The sequence below is a fragment of the Punica granatum genome, chromosome 2 (genome assembly GCF_007655135.1).
Source record: "Punica granatum isolate Tunisia-2019 chromosome 2, ASM765513v2, whole genome shotgun sequence".
Taxonomy (NCBI): Eukaryota; Viridiplantae; Streptophyta; class Magnoliopsida; order Myrtales; family Lythraceae; genus Punica; species Punica granatum.
Genome location: NC_045128.1, coordinates 33,563,744 through 33,579,617, shown reverse-complemented (window position 1 = coordinate 33,579,617; position 15,874 = coordinate 33,563,744). Strand labels below are relative to the sequence as shown.

At 40.3% G+C, this 15,874-nt stretch overlaps 5 protein-coding genes across 10 annotated transcripts; 4 read left to right on the top strand and 1 right to left on the bottom strand.

Moving 5' to 3' along the window:
• The first annotated feature begins 1,199 nt into the window (after nucleotides 1–1,199).
• On the top strand, nucleotides 1,200–3,611 carry LOC116197538 (dual specificity protein phosphatase 1-like). 3 transcript variants are annotated; one of them, XM_031527709.1, is made up of 6 exons: nucleotides 1,200–1,357; nucleotides 1,647–1,795; nucleotides 1,891–2,026; nucleotides 2,326–2,446; nucleotides 2,897–3,063; nucleotides 3,324–3,611. In XM_031527709.1, exons 2-5 carry the CDS (start codon nucleotides 1,688–1,690, stop codon nucleotides 3,048–3,050), a joined length of 519 nt encoding a protein of 172 aa, XP_031383569.1. In that variant the 5' UTR covers nucleotides 1,200–1,357; nucleotides 1,647–1,687; the 3' UTR covers nucleotides 3,051–3,063; nucleotides 3,324–3,611. The 3 variants fall into 3 exon arrangements, with proteins under 3 accessions (XP_031383569.1, XP_031383568.1, XP_031383567.1); XM_031527708.1 differs by having other exon boundaries at nucleotides 2,897–3,068; XM_031527707.1 differs by lacking the exon at nucleotides 3,324–3,611 and having other exon boundaries at nucleotides 2,897–3,300.
• A 1,347-nt stretch (nucleotides 3,612–4,958) lies between these two features.
• LOC116197536 (transcription factor MUTE) lies at nucleotides 4,959–6,782 on the top strand. Its single transcript, XM_031527705.1, has 3 exons — nucleotides 4,959–5,114; nucleotides 5,508–5,918; nucleotides 6,462–6,782. Exons 1-3 carry the CDS (start codon nucleotides 5,019–5,021, stop codon nucleotides 6,552–6,554), a joined length of 600 nt encoding a protein of 199 aa, XP_031383565.1. The 5' UTR covers nucleotides 4,959–5,018; the 3' UTR covers nucleotides 6,555–6,782.
• Nucleotides 6,783–7,941: 1,159 nt separating this feature from the next.
• LOC116196021 lies at nucleotides 7,942–9,530 on the top strand. 2 transcript variants are annotated; one of them, XM_031525529.1, is made up of 4 exons: nucleotides 7,942–8,492; nucleotides 8,708–8,748; nucleotides 8,893–8,949; nucleotides 9,130–9,530. In XM_031525529.1, exons 1-4 carry the CDS (start codon nucleotides 8,010–8,012, stop codon nucleotides 9,311–9,313), a joined length of 765 nt encoding a protein of 254 aa, XP_031381389.1. In that variant the 5' UTR covers nucleotides 7,942–8,009; the 3' UTR covers nucleotides 9,314–9,530. The 2 variants fall into 2 exon arrangements, with proteins under 2 accessions (XP_031381389.1, XP_031381388.1); XM_031525528.1 differs by having other exon boundaries at nucleotides 7,943–8,492; nucleotides 8,690–8,748.
• A 38-nt stretch (nucleotides 9,531–9,568) lies between these two features.
• LOC116196020 lies at nucleotides 9,569–11,022 on the top strand. 2 transcript variants are annotated; one of them, XM_031525527.1, is made up of 3 exons: nucleotides 9,569–10,170; nucleotides 10,249–10,582; nucleotides 10,681–10,822. In XM_031525527.1, exons 1-3 carry the CDS (start codon nucleotides 9,717–9,719, stop codon nucleotides 10,682–10,684), a joined length of 792 nt encoding a protein of 263 aa, XP_031381387.1. In that variant the 5' UTR covers nucleotides 9,569–9,716; the 3' UTR covers nucleotides 10,685–10,822. The 2 variants fall into 2 exon arrangements, with proteins under 2 accessions (XP_031381387.1, XP_031381386.1); XM_031525526.1 differs by having other exon boundaries at nucleotides 10,249–11,022.
• Nucleotides 10,994–14,200, bottom strand: LOC116196019 (2-hydroxy-6-oxononadienedioate/2-hydroxy-6-oxononatrienedioate hydrolase). Of its 2 annotated transcripts, XM_031525525.1 has the most exons (7): nucleotides 14,185–14,200; nucleotides 13,846–14,110; nucleotides 13,083–13,554; nucleotides 12,172–12,490; nucleotides 11,932–12,030; nucleotides 11,722–11,842; nucleotides 10,994–11,635 (listed from the first exon to the last, which is right to left on the bottom strand). In XM_031525525.1, exons 2-7 carry the CDS (start codon nucleotides 14,036–14,038, stop codon nucleotides 11,418–11,420), a joined length of 1,422 nt encoding a protein of 473 aa, XP_031381385.1. In that variant the 5' UTR covers nucleotides 14,039–14,110; nucleotides 14,185–14,200; the 3' UTR covers nucleotides 10,994–11,417. The 2 variants fall into 2 exon arrangements, with proteins under 2 accessions (XP_031381385.1, XP_031381384.1); XM_031525524.1 differs by lacking the exon at nucleotides 14,185–14,200 and having other exon boundaries at nucleotides 13,846–14,178.
• Nucleotides 14,201–15,874: the final 1,674 nt, after the last annotated feature.

Sequence of the window (15,874 nt, the reverse complement as noted above, 5' to 3'; positions counted from 1 at the left end):
CTATAGGAATTACAACCGCTCGTAGTGTCTGTCAATAGATAAACTACACTATCAATAATCGGATTTTAACTATACCGCAAAGGATCAAAACTCATTGAAAAATGCTTCATAAGTGATAACCAGGACAGCCGATATCCGGGCCGAGACTGCCTCGATCAATAAGCGATGGAAATGTCGTGACTGGAATAATAATGGAGATTATACTATGTGTATCCTTATGCATGCCCTTAAATGACCTTTTCTTTTGATTTTTTTTCATATTTAAATGTCGAGAGTTAATAATGGGTTAACTCCGAGTTGAAAATATAAGAGAAATTTTACAGTTTTATAAGAGATTGGATATCAGTATCATAACCAATTAACTCGAGTTTTTTGGTTGGTGATGAGCCCAATCGCTTTCTATATTTTATATGGTACCCTAGTGGGTTATACTTTTGGACACACGTGTGTGGACTCATACCACACCAAGTTTAAAGTCTATTTGTGAAGGTAGTTGAAAATGTGCCCCTATTGGCCCGAGTGTGCATGGTTTGATTTCGAGGCCAATCGAGAAATGCGCTCATGTTAAGTCAGGCTCGAGTATGGCTCAATTATTGAGAACTGGTGTTTAAGAGCACGTGGCACGTGATGGATGATAGAGGGCGTGTGTTGAGAGTTAAGAATGAGTTAACTCCTCTCACATCAGAAGTATAGGTTATGCTTTTGGGCGCGCACGTGTGAACTCACACCACGCCAGGTTTTAAATCTATTTGCGAAGGTAGTCGAAAATGCTTGTTGGCCCGAGTGTGCATGGTTCGGTTTTGAGGCCAACCAAGAAATACGCCTCATGTTAAGTCAGGCTCGAGTGTGACTCAGTTATTGAGGACGGGTGTTTAAAGGCACGTGGCATGTGATGGACCATAGAGGGCGGGTGTTGAGAGTTAAGAATAAGCTAATTTCCATATTGAAAATATTAGAGAAATTTCACAAGTTTATAAGATATTAAATATTCAAACTTTTGGATTGGAGATATATATAATCACTTATAAGCCCATCGGGTATTAAGGTCGAATATGCCTTAATGACTTGCCGTCGAGTATTCGATATTGTACTGTTCAGTTCCCGTGGTCGTCTAAACCGGATCCATAAAAAAAATTCTTAATGGGCCTTAGCCCAATTCATCTCGCCACCCCATCTCTCGACATTTTGTAGGCCCAGAAAGCCCATTTCTGTGATCTTCTCATCTGTACTGTTCGTCTCTCCTACTCGATCCTTCATCGCTTTCTTCCTCTGCGATTCTCCTCTCTCCTGTCGTTCTCGTCGAGCTCTGATCTGCATCTTCTCCCCCTTCTGCCATTGCTCAGCTCAACTGAAAGAGGTAACGATTTCCATCACAGGGCTTTCCGTAAGTATGTAAATTCTTCAGGCCTTGTTGATTTGAGCGTGGGGTTGATTGCTTTGCCATTGATTGTTTCTCTTTGATGGCGATTGTCCCAGTCGAAGCAGGATATGGAATGTTATCAGACAATCATACAAATGCTAACATTAATTTGCAGTATTCGATCGGCCTTCAGTTCATAATTTTACATGATTTTTCCGCGATAAAAACGAGAAACCGGGTAATTGATTTGACTGATTTGGTGATGCTGCTCTGTTTCGTGGAGCAGAAATAAAGCGTAGAGAAGAGGTTTACCATTGCTTTTCCTCCATGGCTCATACGGAGGATTACATGAGGAGACAGATTGCAGCAATCCTGCAACTTAGGAGCCTAACTAAATGCATTAAAGAAGACAGGGTTCCTTGCCAAATCGAAGAGGTATGAGATTCGATATTGTCGTGTTTTTCCCATGTTTACAACTCTAAACTATGTTTTGGATATATGTATTTGGTAATTAGGATGCTACTATATAGGGTCTCTTCTTGGGATCTGTCGGAGCTGCGAATAATAAGGACGAAGTCAAACGGCTCAATATCACGCACATACTGGTCGTGGCTAAATCAATTGGGCCTGCCTACCCGACTGAATTTGTTTATAAAGTTATTGAAGGTATTATAATTGTTCGGTCATATTCTTTCCAGAACTTTCCTCTGATTTCACAAAGATCTTTCCTTATTTTCTAAAAGGCAGAAACTATTTTCATATATTACTAGTCGTTTACATGTTGAGAGAGAGAGAGAGAGAGAGAGAGAGAGAGAGCTCAGAAATGCTTCGAAGCTATGGATAATTGTTTTATGCAAACGTCTATGGTGACCCATATATATGTGTTATGAGCTGCATCGTCCTTTCATATCTCAATTGAAACTTTGAGTAAAAATGTTGGCCATCTCCTCTCTTAATTGAGGCAGTTACGGACAAAGAAGACGTTAATATAAGACAACATTTTGATGAGTGTTGTGAATTTATCAATGAGGCCAAGAGTCAGGGAGGTGGCGTGCTGGTACATTGCTTTATGGGGAGATCCCGGAGGTAAGTTGCCTGTTGTCTGCACGCTGCTTGGAACTACAATCAATTTCTCTATCTTTTACCCTTTCAAATTTATTGCATAGAAATGATTCTTTGGTCTGCTTTTATATTCCCATTTCATGGATTTAGTTGGTTAAAAAACCTAAGTGGGACTAGAAGAGTTCAATAATGGAGTGGTATCTTATTCACGATGAAGCTACGTCAGAATGTAGTTCTCTTGAAAAATAAAAACTTTTTATATGAGCTGGATTTGTATGCAGTTTCATGAGCTTCAGAGACAGAGCAGATAATTAATTTGTTGAGTCGGCATTTTGAATTTCTCTCTCGATAGTATCTGCTTTTTTCACCACTTGGTAGTGTCTGTTTGAGATGTGTTTCCTGTCCTCTTAAGCGATTGAACTTTGAAGTGTGGTCTTAGAATTGATTTTTATGGAGTAAGGTATGTTTGTGCAGTGTTAGTGTCGTTGTTGCTTATCTGATGAAGAAGCACGGGATGAGCCTTTCTCAAGCTATGGAACACGTGAAGAGCAAGAGGCCACAAGCATCTCCTAATTCTGGTTTCCTATCACAGCTTCAGGAGTATGAGAAATCCCTTGGCACCGCTTGATCACTATAACTGGGTAGAGTACGTACTATTTACAGTGAAGCAACTGCAATATGCTTTTTACATACTTAGAAAATTTCGTAAAGCTTGAATTATGTTCGTGAATATCCGTGGAAGTTGTACATCTCCTGTCAAACACAATTACTGCTGGTGCGGATCAAGGATTGTATTTAAACACCACTGGTAGATTATTGACGGGCCTCCATTTCTTTACACATAGAATTCAATTGAATTGGATTTAAGTCTTTGTTCTTCTGTGACTTCCTGGTATATCAGATCACAGACGAAGATAAGAAGCAAACAGGGCAGTCGAAAACAAGATTCTGCATCATTTCATTTGCAAAGCAGGTCTTTATTTGTGAATATATCACCACAGATTCAGGAAGATATTGCTGGACTCAGGATTCTGATATGTAAGCTGGGGACAGTTATTCTATATCGGAATATGTAAATCTAGATAGATGATTTAATAAAGGGACGATGTTTCCGAACTTCATAATTTTTCTAGCTGTATGATATACTAATTTCTGCAATACATTTGTGCTCCAAGTCGATATATTTATAGATGAACTTCTTTTCTAATCCTTACTCGTCGTGGCACTTTCTAATGTTGACATGAGATGTGATTGTAGTACCGCTCAAAATCGGAAATCAAGAGCGGTGGTTCTCCATTACAAGTCGTTTTCATATGTAATTGGAGCTGGAACGGGTAAAGGTGATTACATCATAGATCATCCTGGATGTTACTTTGGGAATTGGATATAAAAGTAATTGATGATGGTTGAAAACTTAGAACTAATCATAGTCTCTGCATTCTATTTTCGGTGAGACACGATATAATTAGTACTATCGATGCTTGTCTTCCCACTAAATGGAATTTCTGACTTCAATATGAGTAGACCGAGTTCATTTGATTCTTGATTACATAGAACTTGACCTTACTTGTTCAAATAGATTTAACTAACGACACCAAAAGCATAAAGGTACAAATATATGGATTTCATATGAATTCTTGTTCACAAGTAGAGAGCTGGCTTTCGCGATTCATCGAATCACCTAATTAAATGTTCTACAAAAGAAAATATATGTATATATCTATCTATCTATCTATATATAGATATACAAAGCGATGATGGAGCGAGCAAGGTAGGCATGATATATATTTAGAGCACGCCAGGGAGGAGGAACTAGGAAGGGAAGATGGGGAGTAGGTAATGTAATATTGAGATCAGCGAGTCCATGAGAAATTAAAGACATGAGACTGATGAGAAGGACAAGAGAAAGAGAGAGAGAGAGAGGAGCAGCCAAAAACTACACAGTCCCGAGCTTTCTCTTTAAACTCACGTAAATTGGCACAACATATTAAAACGTATGTGAGAGATCAACCAGGATTGGATGAGCATTTGAAACTTACATTCCTTAAATAAAGTCTCGAATTCAACTCTTGTAAATGAAAAAAATACTCGAATGAAAAAGTATTATCTCTATATAGGATCGATCCGACTCAAACTGAATTAATCGAGATCCGTTAGACTTTCGGTGTCATAGTGCACATATAAACATATATATATATATATATACGTGTGAGATTTTTAAAAAAAAAAATGGTAACAATCTCTCTCTCTCTACAAAGTACAAACCCTAAAAGATCATACAGTGGAGAGAGACAGAGTAAAATAACCTCACGAGACTTGCAGCATGCAGCATTTATTATCATAAGACCTCATGCTATGCCCCTTGCAGCTTTTCTCTATGGTCCAAACCCCAGAAAAAAAATAAAGACCTAACGACAAAAAAAAAAATAAAAAATCTGCCAGTAATGTAGTGTACAAACTTAAGTCCTCTACAAGATATATATGGCTGGTAAGAATTGGCAGTAAAGAGAGAGAAAACGCATCAGTGAGAGAGAGGGGGAGAGAGAAGCATTAGCGGTGTCGACGGCACATCAACGAGACGAAAGAGGACGAAGTTATGTCTCACATAGCTGTGGAGAGGAACAGGAGAAGGCAGATGAACGAGCATCTCAAAGTCCTCCGATCCTTGACCCCTTGCTTCTATATCAAAAGGGTATACACATACTATATATTCATGTGTGCCGCAAGCAACGCGTGTTTGTCTATGTGTTTCATCTACGATTCTATATATGTATATCTCTCCGTATATCCATCTACAAGTTTTTTACGAGAAAACCCTAAAGGTTTACCAATTGGTAGTTGATGAAAAAGAGATGAACTTCTCTTCTCTGTAAGATTCCATCTCCCCTTTATCGATCGTTGTTGGTGGAGGTGGATTTAACGAACTATATGTGGATGGGGTTGAACTATATAGATTAGTTTCCTAACACATAGTCAAGCATCATTGCTTTATGACTTGGCAAATGATCTAGTCTATCGTTATGGGATGCTGCTAGGAGTGGCACGATTTACTTATAATCTGGGTATCTTGGGTTTTGACGTGTAGGGTGACCAGGCATCAATAATAGGGGGAGCGATCGAGTTCATCAAGGAACTACACCAAGTCCTCCAGTCCCTTGAGGCCAAGAAAAGGAGGAAGAGCCTCAGCCCTAGTAGCCCTAGCCCTAGCCCTCGCCCGCTTCAGCTGATAGGCGCTACACCCCCACCTGATAGTCCTTTCAGCTTCGGGTGTGCTGCTGCTAATAAGGAACTAGCAGGAGGGGCGTGCTGCAACTCTAGGTTTGCAGACATCGAAGCTAGGATCTCGGGATCGAACGTGATCCTCAAGGTGATCGCTCGCAGGATACCGGGGCAGATTGTGAAGATCATTGCGGTTCTTGAGAAGCTTTCGTTTGAGATCCTCCATTTGAACATCAGCAGCATGGAGGACACCGTCTTGTACTCCTTTGTCGTCAAGGTAATGTATTTCCTATATGTCTTCTGAGCTCAAAGAACGATTGGACATATATATATATATATATATGTTGCTTCTCTAATTAAAAACCCTCATTAGGGTTTCTGGCTGCTGTGGTATTGACGTACATATGTCTATATTTATTATATAGATACGTAGATACATACACACACATATATATAGTAGTCATAGAAACGAATAACAATTCTCGTGATGAAAGATATCCTTGATTCCAGCTTGTAGGGTTACATTAATATACACTTTGCTTGCTCGACAAAAGATGGAAAGAATTAAGCATCGAGAGACCAAATTACATATATGGAAATGAAACAAATTATGGGACAATCTAAATCTTCTTGTCACGATTGTTGCGAGAGCATAGCAACCTCGTACATTTTTGACAACATAATATGAGCAGTCGAGAAACTGGATGAATATTAGAAACTTGATGAGAAGCTCTTGATTACCTTGTCTTTTTTCCTTTCTTTCTGATCATTGATTGTTATGATCATTGACATCATGTATTGATTGGTCTGAATCTTTCAGATAGGGCTCGAATGCCGGCTGAGTTTGGAGGAGCTCGTACTTGAGATTCAGAAGAGTTTCAGTCCCGACACTATGTATGCTGCTGAAGCATAATTTGCAGTGAACTAGCTAGTGAACTCGCCGTCAAGGGTTTTGTTCAACTTTATCCGACAGTTAGCTAATTAACTACGTACAATCAGTACTACATATACCCAGACACACTATGTGATTATGTATTGATATCAAACAGTAGAGTGAGTTCCAAGTTGAAAATATGATCATAAGTCTATGATCATTAATTCAACTTGGATTATAATGTATCTTTTCGATACATTCGACATATGGAAAGCTTATAATGTTCGATCTTATACATACTAGCATACTTGATCAACCTCTCTTCTGGTACTATACTTAATCATCAATACATGCTCTCAACAACTAGGAAGGCCCCGTTGAATGGCACATTGATGTCATCGATCTCTTTGGCTCTTTATCAATTCATCCATTACACTTGAATCCTATATAAATCAATCACCTGATTACGTTGAAAGTCTATATTTGAGCATTTGGTTTCAGAGTTAAAATAACTTTGATTTTAATTGTGGAAAATGACAAATGATTGTGCAGTGTGTTGAGTTAAAGTTAAAATTAAAATTTTTGTGATTTTAACTGCCAAACCAAACGGAGCGTATATATCGGGCGCACTCTCCCAGCCTTAAAACTTTTATGTCGCCTTTTCCAACTTGTCGTTTGATACAATCCCATGTTCCCGAAAATTGAATTTCTAATCTAGTTTGGTTACATATATAAATTGATCACATTTTTTGGGCTTCTGCCCCCCTTTTCCACCGATAAAAAAAAAAGATCACATTTCTATTGTTAAGTAATAGTGGATGTATCTATCATGCCCTAGTCAAACAAATAGGATATTTTCATGTGCTTATTTAAGAGCTCCGACTTGACAAAAACATAAATTAGTTCAGGTGATTTGATGCATATTGTCTTTATGCAAGGTTTTAGATTCATATATTGTAAATTGAAAAAATTCACTATTGATGGAGTTTTATCTCTTAGTGGGGCGACTTAATTCTAGTCTAAATTAGTTAGGAGACTCAGGACTCATAGGGCTTCTATATACCAGGCGGTGCAGCCCGAAAGGGCTCCGGCTTGATTGCTCATACAAAAAAGTTGGATGAATAAAATTATGACAACGCGGGTTGGTTTAAGTGATTGACATCAATTCCCCTTATGTAAAGTCTTGGAATCGAGTTTTCTGAATAGAAAAAATCTACGATGAAAAAAGTTTAATCTTTAGTAGGTCGACCTGGTTTGAACGTGAATTAGTCATGGTTTATGGACTTTCGAATACCAAGTGCCTATCCAAAAAAAAAAAAGAATTATGGGCCTGCACTGAGCGAATAATTCATTGGGCCCAAATCAAAGACCTGGATTTGTCGGTTCCGCCCATTAATATCTTACCAGGATGGGAATCTTATGTAAGGCCCAAAACCACCATGATCACGTATTCATCATCATCGTCACCGTCGGAGCTCACCGCAGAGCACATCAATGGCGGCCTCCGTTAGGTTCTGCTTCTCCAAGGCAATGGAATTACGGTGGGCGACGACGAAGACAGCCAAGAACATTCCCAACAAGCCCGCCAGGGTGGGCTTGTCAATCCCGGTCTACCTCTCCACAAACCCTTCCCACGTCAACCCCGGCTCGCTCCGGGACCTCTTTGTCTCCTGCAACAGGTCCTGCCACGCGTTCCCCCGGATAGGCCCCGACGGGCGGGTCGAGGAAGGAGACATTGCAGGCGTTGACAAGCTCCGCGTTGCGCTCGATCACAGCTCCGTGGTCGTCTCCGTGTTCTGCGAGCCTCGGGACTTGCCTGTCGACGGTGATGGGATTGAGGAGCAGAGGGCGTCGAGCGTCGGGGATTTGATGAGGAGGGTGGTGCCGCCTGCGGTCACTCCGTATAGCGGGCAGCTGGTGGGGTTCGGTCGAGCAGTGTCAGACAATGGGCTGACAGCTTCCATTTACGACGTCATGGTATGATGCTCTCAGTTGAATACTTTTTGTAATGCTAAAGATACATGAAGAAGATGAATAGATTTCCAAAATATGACAAGAGTGCCATGAAAATTGAGCATAGGAAGGAAGGTGGTGGTTTGAATTTATGAGCAAATGGAGCAAGTTTTGATTTTTGCACATGTATATTCATGTGATTGTGTTTCAGTAACTCCCAGGTTGTTCCTCCGCTGCAGAGGATGGGTATCGGCCGGATGATTGTTCAACGGATTGTAAGGTCTGTTCTGTCTACTGAGTTAGCGGAAAAATGCATTACGAGGAAGTTTGCTCAATGAACATTTGTGCATTTGTTCGGTCTTCCATTTAGAGATGCGTCATAAGGTTGCTAATGCATCGAGCTATTTTGTTCTCTTTAACGCAGAATCCTCACGGGGAAAGATATTTACGACATAGCGGCTCTCTGCTCTGATGATGACAGGTAAATAACAACGTTAATCTCATAAAGTAGGAAGTCTCATTCTGTTCACAAAGAAGATGGAGATATATCTTCTATCAGATCTTAGGCTATTTCTGACAATTCTGTTGGTAATACTGTGCCATCGCTTTCACAATTTTCGTGAACCAATTTGACAGTAGTTCCCGGTATGCCTCTTTTAAGGTTGTTCTTCGAAGCATGTGGATTTGGAGACGACATTCTAGGATCCACAACAATGATGTATACAAGGGCCATTACCGGTAGTAGCACTGATGGGAGTGGAGGGTTCAGACGCGTGGGTCGTAAGTTATTATTGGTTCCGACATTTAAGGAGTTCCATTCTCAATCAAGGATTAGAAACTCATAAGAGTGAGGCACTACTCTCAGTCGAAGAAAAGATGGGGAAGGTTCTCTGTCTGATCATTTGATCGGTAAACAGTTTTCAAGCTGAGCTTTTCTCTCAAAAAGACTGTACAGTATGTAAAAATTTATATCATATTTAATGACCAATGCCCTGTTGAATATATTCTTGCCCATCAACAATGCACTTTGTTGTTGGAAAGATGGCAATAAGATTTTGCCAACGTCGTCAGGAATAAGAATTTTTTCATTTCTTGGTAATTGCAACGCGAAGTATTCTTTTCTTTCCTTTGAAAAGCAAAACACCCTTTCTTCCTTTTTAAACCTTCCAAATCAACTTTATTCCAAGAAGCTCTCACAAGACTAGTTCCCGGCCTCCATTCGGTTTTTCCATTGATCGCTTCGAAATTATGGGTAAAATTTGGGTGGAAGTCTCTCTGATTTCTGCTCGAGGGCTCCGGCGTTCATCTCTGTGGAAGGTCCAGTGGTTCGCCGTTGGTTGGATTGACCCGAAGAACAAGTACTGCACAAGGATTGATGCCTCTGGGAGTTCGAACCCCCAGTGGAAGACGAAGTTTGCGACCCTGATTGATACCTCGGGCTCAGGATATGGAGACTTAGCCCTGCACATCGAAGTTTACAGCAGGGAGCCAATTTTCCTGAGGGAGAGTCTCCATGGAACAGCAACTATCTTCCTGAAGGAGTTTTTCTTGAAGCATTCAAAGGGGGAATCTGTTTCGAGAAGAGCTATTGATGAAGTCGCGAGTTATCAGCTTCGTAAGGGGAATTCAAATAAGCCCCAGGGATTCATTGACATTTCTGTTCGCATCTCGGAGGAAGGAGAAGTGCCTAGTTCCTACTCTGGTAAATGTCGTATCTTTGATCGCTTTATGACGGCTTGAAAGAGGACCGCTAAGATCCATTAATGATGTGATTTTGCAGGTAATGGAGGAGGAATTGTGCTTATGGCTCATAACCATCATACAACCTCTGCAAAGGATGAAGATTCATCAGATGATATTTCATCACCTCAAGCCCCTCCAACACACCTTCCCATAATTCGTCGAGCCCAGGAAAACCGAACAAGAACAGAATTCCCGCATGATTCATCAGATGATTTACCATCATCTCAAGCCCCTCTAACACCACCCCAAATAATTCGTCGAGCCCGAGAGAACCGAACAAGAGCAGAATTCCCGCACAGCCAGAGTGGTGGAAGTACTTATTCCTCTATTGCTGGGATGACCCGCCCACCTATTGGTGGGCACCTGCCTAGGTATCGACCAACCCAAACACCTCCCCCACCGCCGCCGCCTTCTAATGTCGGTTTCGTACCCACTTTCCTGCCAAGAACTGAAAATCCAAACTCGGCAGGTAACTACATGAACATGCCCCCCGCCACAGCGTCACGTGGGCAGAGCAGGACACGAGGATTTGAGATGGGACTGGGCGCTGGGGCTCTTGCTGCTGGTGCTCTTATTTTCGGGGACGACTTCATGTCAGGATTTGATGTTTCTGCTCCTGCAGGCTTACAAGATGCTAGTGTGACTGTATCAATGGATCCTCCTTTCTGATGCAATCTCCTCTCTGTAATTTATGACTTATCTCTGTTTCCTAGTTTGGTTCCTATCGTTGATCAGGTTTGTCACTAAAAGCTGCGCTGAAAATGGCAGAACAAACAACTCTATGATTGAATAAACATAGTAATGTTTAATATATACTAACATGTTAATTGATTACAACTATAGTTACAAACTCGAGCTAAAAGTACTGTCTGTACAGGTAATTATGCTTATAATGGCTCATTTATTCCCTAACCACAAATTCTTCATTAGACTCTTTTTCCTCCAGGCTCCTATTGCCATTTCTGATGTTTATTTGCTGCAATACCAGTTCTTAAAGAATGTTCAAATCCTCACCCTGCTGGTTTGATCTTGAAGCAATCCCCCTTGAACAAAGCATGAGGCATTTAACGGAAAGTAGGCTCGTGCTTGGGATGACTTAAGTGGAAACAGACGGAAATGGAATCGTGATACAGAACAGTTCCAGTTTTCTACTGAGATTCCATTCTGAAGTTTCCATTCCCTTCCAGTGAATCATAATATGAGAGCTCAGACTAGAGCTTGCTGAAAGAGTTGTTCCTCAGAACTACCAAGAGTTTTCAGCAGAAAATTCCTCACGACCGAAACAAACTCTTCGACCTTTTCCTCATGGGGCAGGTGGCCACAGTGCTTGATAACTTTGAGCACAGATCCAGGGATTACTCGGGAGAGTCTCTTGGCATTCCACGATGGGACAATCCGATCATTATCACCGGTGATAATCAGAACTGGTTTCACCATTAAGAGCAAAACACCATCAGACAAACCCGGAATAACACACAAACAAAAAATTGTTTCTTCAATTGCAATTTACCAGGGCATGAAATTTCATGAAGCCTTTTCCCGATTGGGGGTTTCGATTCAGACTCAACATCCAAAAGCATTGCCACTGTATATTCCACAAGAGCTCTGTCCCAACCTTTGCTCCTTAATGGCTGCAGAGATGTCATATGTGCGTGGCCATTAGTTAAACACAAGCTTTAAGCTTCATAAATGCGATAAGGGTGAACCTCAGAAAAAATACCTTAGTGTAACCCTGGAGGACATGGTCAGTGATTTGCTTCTGGTCATGCCAGGCAATCTTAATCGCGGATATGCCGAATTTATCGATTAACATCCTTACCTGAGAATTAATTTATTTAGGTAGAAACTGGGAAGTTAAGAGAGGTCCAAATATATCCTATAAAGGTTTGAACTTGGATGAATCAAGACCCAAAAGATAGAACCAAATGCAGAAGCAGGGCAGAGCATACAGTGAACTAACCAGCATTATTCCCAAAGCAGAGCGCAGAATAGTCGATAAGACTTTCTTGTACAGAGAACTCAGCATCTTTGTCATCCCCGTTACCATCCTGATGATCACCTCTCCAATGTACTTGGCAATCCTTGACAAGGATGTGAACAGCCTGGATATTAGATTATTTTCCCCTGCCTTTTCAAAGTTAGACTTCTCGTCTTTGGGCTGATTCTCTCTAGGTGGAGGATTTGGAGCAAAAATAGCAGGGGCGACGAGGATCAGAGCAGCGACTCTTTCAGGAGCTTCAAAGTATGTGTTAACTGCTACAAGGGAGCCAGCTGAGTGCCTAAGAAGATGGACTTATTTAAACCAGTTTTTGATGTGAATCCAAATGCAAGAATGAGCAGAAGACAAAGCATCCTCTGAAGTAGAATAGGAAAATCAGGATGTCTTGAAACGGTTTATGCGAAAGAGACAAGAGCAGTTATGTGACATAATTTGCTAAAACTGCCACAGAAAGGGCACCATTACGTAAATCTTTAGTTGTTTCTGTAGAAGATTATCAGTTTCTGTTTTCTCCTGCAAGTAATGCATTTCAATTTCCTTTCCCGTCTAGATTTTATAAGAGAACAAGCACAAATTTCATGCATTCATCAAGAAAAGACATTTCATGAATTGCAATCTGAAACTTATTCCTAAACAGAGAAGAGATGGGCAGGAAAGTTTTTCACAACAAAATGTCAACAATTAAGTCAGGCTGGAGTGTTACTCTAAAATGTGAACAAACGAAATGCAATCTTTCTATTCTCTAGACATATGAATGAGTATTTTCCACCAATAAAGATGTCAGAACTGGTAGTCCAAATGACGGGTTTCCTGAACTTGAGAAACCAATCAGTGGAGCCCAAATGTCTGCTAAGAGATCGTTCATTACCTACCCCACGAGGATTGCTTTATCAGCTGCCAAGAAGTTGATGAAGTACAAGGTGGCGAGCACTGAGAAAGCCATTGAATATGGATTCAGAGGTCTCGCATCCTCACCACCCGACAGGACATTCAAAGAACTTAGGTCCACCCTCGAAGTTAATCCAAATGCAGGTCTATCAAATGCGAGAACCCTAGAACCAGTGGCCTCAGCTAAAGGCTTCAAGGCCCGATTCCAAGAGAAGATAGAGGCTCCAAAACCGTGCAATAGAATCATCGGAATATTCAGGTTCAGACTTTGATTTGAAGATTCATGCTGTTGGGATACAACAGCATCATAGACCTTGTGGTGTATCTTGACCCCATTAAACTCACAAAAACAACTGTCGGGATCGGCAAGATGTTCCGGGTCATCCACCAGCTCATCCTGATCTATTCCCGCAATTTTCTTCTTTCCCTTCTCCTTTATCCTTTCCAATAACTCCTCTGCAAAAAACTCCTGATTAGAAGAATAATTCCCTGCAAATTCTTGTTTACACCCATCAAATTCCATAAAATACTTCAACAAACAATAATTCCGATTCAAAAATTTTAATATGCCCCTACTGGGAGTCCTAGTAACATGACATCTCAGCTCAAATTAAGCCACAAAAAAAGGGTCATTTTTTATGGGCAAAAGGATATCTTGCTGATGGCATGCTGTTTCAGCTCAAAGTAAACCAAGCAGAAATACTTCAATAAAAGGATGAAACTGCAGAGGACCGAGCAATGTTTTACCAGAATACTCGCGGCCGGAGCCGGCGGCTGAAGAAGCGGAGGCAAAGGCAACGAGCTTCGAAGCACCGGGCCTGGGGTTCCATCTCCTGCCACATTGCAAAGACAAGAACTTGGGCTTCCAGTGGGCGCCATTAGTAACTCCAGGTGTCGCTGGTAAGATCGAATTTTGAAGCTGAAGCGACCCGGAACTCATGTGGGCAATCCTGCTGTTGATTTCTCGGTGTCTCCTGCTTCCGGCAGCAAATTCCGAGGAGACCGGAGGAAACTGCGAAGAAGAACTCGGTCGACTGACTGGCTGAAAAGATAACGTTGCAGTTTGTATTTCGAGCTATTCTTTACCTGAAAATTCTACCGTCCACCTCAAGGACAAAGGTCAAGGACAGTCTAACGTCTAAGCTTAAGCTCTTAATATCCACCAAAATATGATATGATAATTTCTTGGTTTCTACATTTTAGAGAGGGGGAAAAAAACACTCTGCTTTCAGTAAAACTGCGAAGTATGCTTATACTAATCCCTGCTTGGGCATTGATTAGCCGTAATTAGTAATACTTTCAGTAAGTCCTGAAGTACGACCCATCGAAAAAGCCTATTCATATAAGCGCAATTTATAAACTGTACATAGCTGTGGATTTCTTTCTTTCAACAATAAAAGGAAAAAGAAGAAGAAGCAAAACTAAAAAGAAATTTTCATTTTTTTAATAGATGGTGTAGCGCAGTAGCACACGTTCTTATCTCGTAATAAGAACTCCCAATTTCAATATTTATTGGAACAACCCGTGTCATTTTATTAAATATTTAAAATTTTTATTTTATTATGTTAGATTCATAAACTTTTTTTGTAATCGAAAAAAAAACCTCTTTTTTTTTTAGATTACGAGATTTGCTAATACTAATTCTGACTCGAGCATCAATTCACCAAATCAATGGATACTCTGATAAGTTTCAAATGCCTATGCTATAATAAAAGGTTCATCTATGATATGCGCTGTTTACCCCCCCTTTTTTTTTGCTCTTTTTCCTTTTTATTTTTTCGATTACAAGGGCGGCCATAAGTCTAATACATTGAAATAGAAATCCTAAATATTTAATAGAGGAGCACGGGTAGTCTCATTGAGTATCGAATCTAGGACCTCTTGATTACCAGGCGAAAGGTATACCATTGCGCTATACCCTCTCTAAGAGAGGTTGTTTACCAATTTTACTAGAACTGTGGTTTTCATCATCCCAACAAGAAAATGTTTTGTTCTGTTTATCTCCTTTTTAACAATTGACTAATGACTGATGATGGGCTGTGTTTTTTGCCTAATAGACAGGTTCCTTTTTACAACTTTCAGGCCCATTGTGATTGGAAGCCCAATATGATCCTAATCAGAACTCAAGAGGCCCATTCCTCAAAAGAGCCCCATAGCAGAAAATCCATGTATACGAAAACTAGAAAGGTATGTGCATTCTTTTATAAAATAAGTTATTATATGCGTGTAAATTTAAATATATTTTTAATCTGCAACTAATTTATAAATAAATGAAACCAATATCGAAAATATATAGATTAACACTTTCCTGGCTCACATATAAGTCTACATGAAGAAGACAAGTCAACAAAATGTGATATCACGTGAACACGTGACGATATCTCTCACTTGCATCCACGCTACGGCATGAATATAATTCTTCTTCACTGTATGCTCACGAGAAGCTAACCGAGTTATAACCGACCATATTGGTTTAATAATCTAGTCGACCTCAATTGTTACCGAGGTCAATGATAAATCTTCTCAAAAATCATACACATATTTCATGGAAGCTCCCCTTATCTCATTGGTCAGCCTAACCCAACAGCTTGCAACTTGCGTTTATTCAAAAGTGTATTAATCAATGTTTATGGAAATATTAAATGAATAATTGTTTTTAATGTAATAAAATGAATAACAAAAAAGGGAAACAACATCCTCTTGACGTGAGGGCAAAGTCACTCATGTCCATTTCCAAAACAGGAACCAGGTATGAAGGGTAACCTTCATCCATTTT